At 44.5% G+C, this 1,586-nt stretch overlaps 1 protein-coding gene across 1 annotated transcript; it reads right to left on the reverse strand.

The window, feature by feature from the left end:
* Positions 1 to 8: 8 nt before the first annotated feature.
* Positions 9 to 1,507, reverse strand: LOC109954023 (adenosine receptor A1-like; the record flags this gene model as incomplete). The annotated part of the gene is made up of 1 exon (XM_020589451.1): positions 9 to 1,507. A coding segment is annotated over one exon (760 nt), but the record flags the coding sequence as incomplete, so codon positions are not given.
* Positions 1,508 to 1,586: the final 79 nt, after the last annotated feature.

A 1,586-nucleotide genomic window follows, 5' to 3' on the forward strand; every position in this document is an offset into this window, starting at 1 on the left:
GTCTGGATTAACACAGCGCTGCTGGAACACTGAGGTACTCATCTCCAGTTACAGTAAGGGCTTGCAAACCTTTGTTTCAGCACATATATATCTCCTTGCTGCAAAATGTTTCCCCATTGTTCCACTTTCTCTACCACTGTCATGCAACTAATACCCTAAAAAAGAGAACAGCTGGGCTGTTAGAGTCTCCCTCTGACATTATTACATTCATGTTCTTCAGCCACTGTCAGTTTAAACATACACACAGTATTACAGCAGTAAGACAAACCCCCTCTAATGAACATATCGACTTTCATTCTGTAGCAAGTTATAACATATGATAATCAGATACTGACCAACCACAATAACTTATATTGCACAATTGGTCATGTTCACACTAACTGTTTCACCATAATGAACAAAGCAGTTAAAGCTTAATGCCTTCAGTCTCTTACTAAGATAAACACTTGGTCATTATAAAAAGACTTCTGTTATTTAGGTTTATAGATACCATTTTGTCTTTTTTTTCCACTGTGATCAGATTTTTAGTAAATCCTTTACTCCTGAGTAAAAATAAATGACCCTCCAGTTTTTAGGATCCATAAATTGTCCGAGTTCCTCCAGCACCATAGCACTTCATGCTCCTCATTAAACTAGATTCAAATGAGGACAGAGCCGGTGCTCAAGCATTACTGTCCCAGCCAAGAATCAGCTCTGTGCCTTGGCCTAGACTGCATTGTGTTCCATTAAGGATGTACATTCTTCAGATTACTGTGGTGGTTCAGGCCTCTGGTCTTGCTGCTGCTCAGGTGAGGGTGGCTGCTGTCCCGTTGGATCAGGTGTGATGATTTTCTTCTGAGGGGCCTGTGGAGATGCTGCCTGCTGTGACTCTGGATTGGGCATCACTTTCCTGTCGCTGTGCTGAATTTCCAGAGGTGGTGTGTCCTTGCAGCAGAAATACTGCTGCCAGATTTTCCGAAAGGCTGTTCGGAACCTCTTAATGCGGAAAGCGTAGACTATTGGGTTGACAGCAGAGTTACCGTGGGTGAGAGAGATGGCAATGGGTAGGAGGACTATGGGCTTCTGGCACTCAGGGCAGAAGAGTGTGATGCAGTTGAAGATGTGGAGGGGGAGCCAGCAGATGGCAAAGAGAAAAAGGACCAGAGCCAGAGATTTAGCAAGATTCAACTCCTTGTCATAGTACTTGTTGGGGTCAGTGTGACTGGTAGTGAACTTCTTATTGTTAAGTTGCTTGTGGATCATATAGAAGATCTCTGCATAGATACCCAGCATGAGAAGCAGCGGTGGCAGCACCCAGCCAAAAAAGTTGAAATACACCATGTAGTCCATGCTGATGACGTTTTCAAACTGGCAGGTGATAACGAGGTCAGAGCTGATGGAACTGTTCTGCTGCAGGTGACTCAGGTTGTTCCATCCTAACATGGGTGTGAGCCCCACAATAAAAGCCACTGTCCAGCATATCACCACTGCCAGACCTGCTCTCCGAGTGGTCACCACTTGCTTGTACCTGCAAGAGCAAACACCACGGTATTATGTCAGCACTTTCTCTCACAGAACTGTCAGGACATGCAGGCATTTTTTTTTTT

The sequence above is a fragment of the Monopterus albus genome, unplaced genomic scaffold (genome assembly GCF_001952655.1).
Source record: "Monopterus albus unplaced genomic scaffold, M_albus_1.0 scaffold2645.1, whole genome shotgun sequence".
Lineage (NCBI taxonomy): Eukaryota > Metazoa > Chordata > Actinopteri > Synbranchiformes > Synbranchidae > Monopterus > Monopterus albus.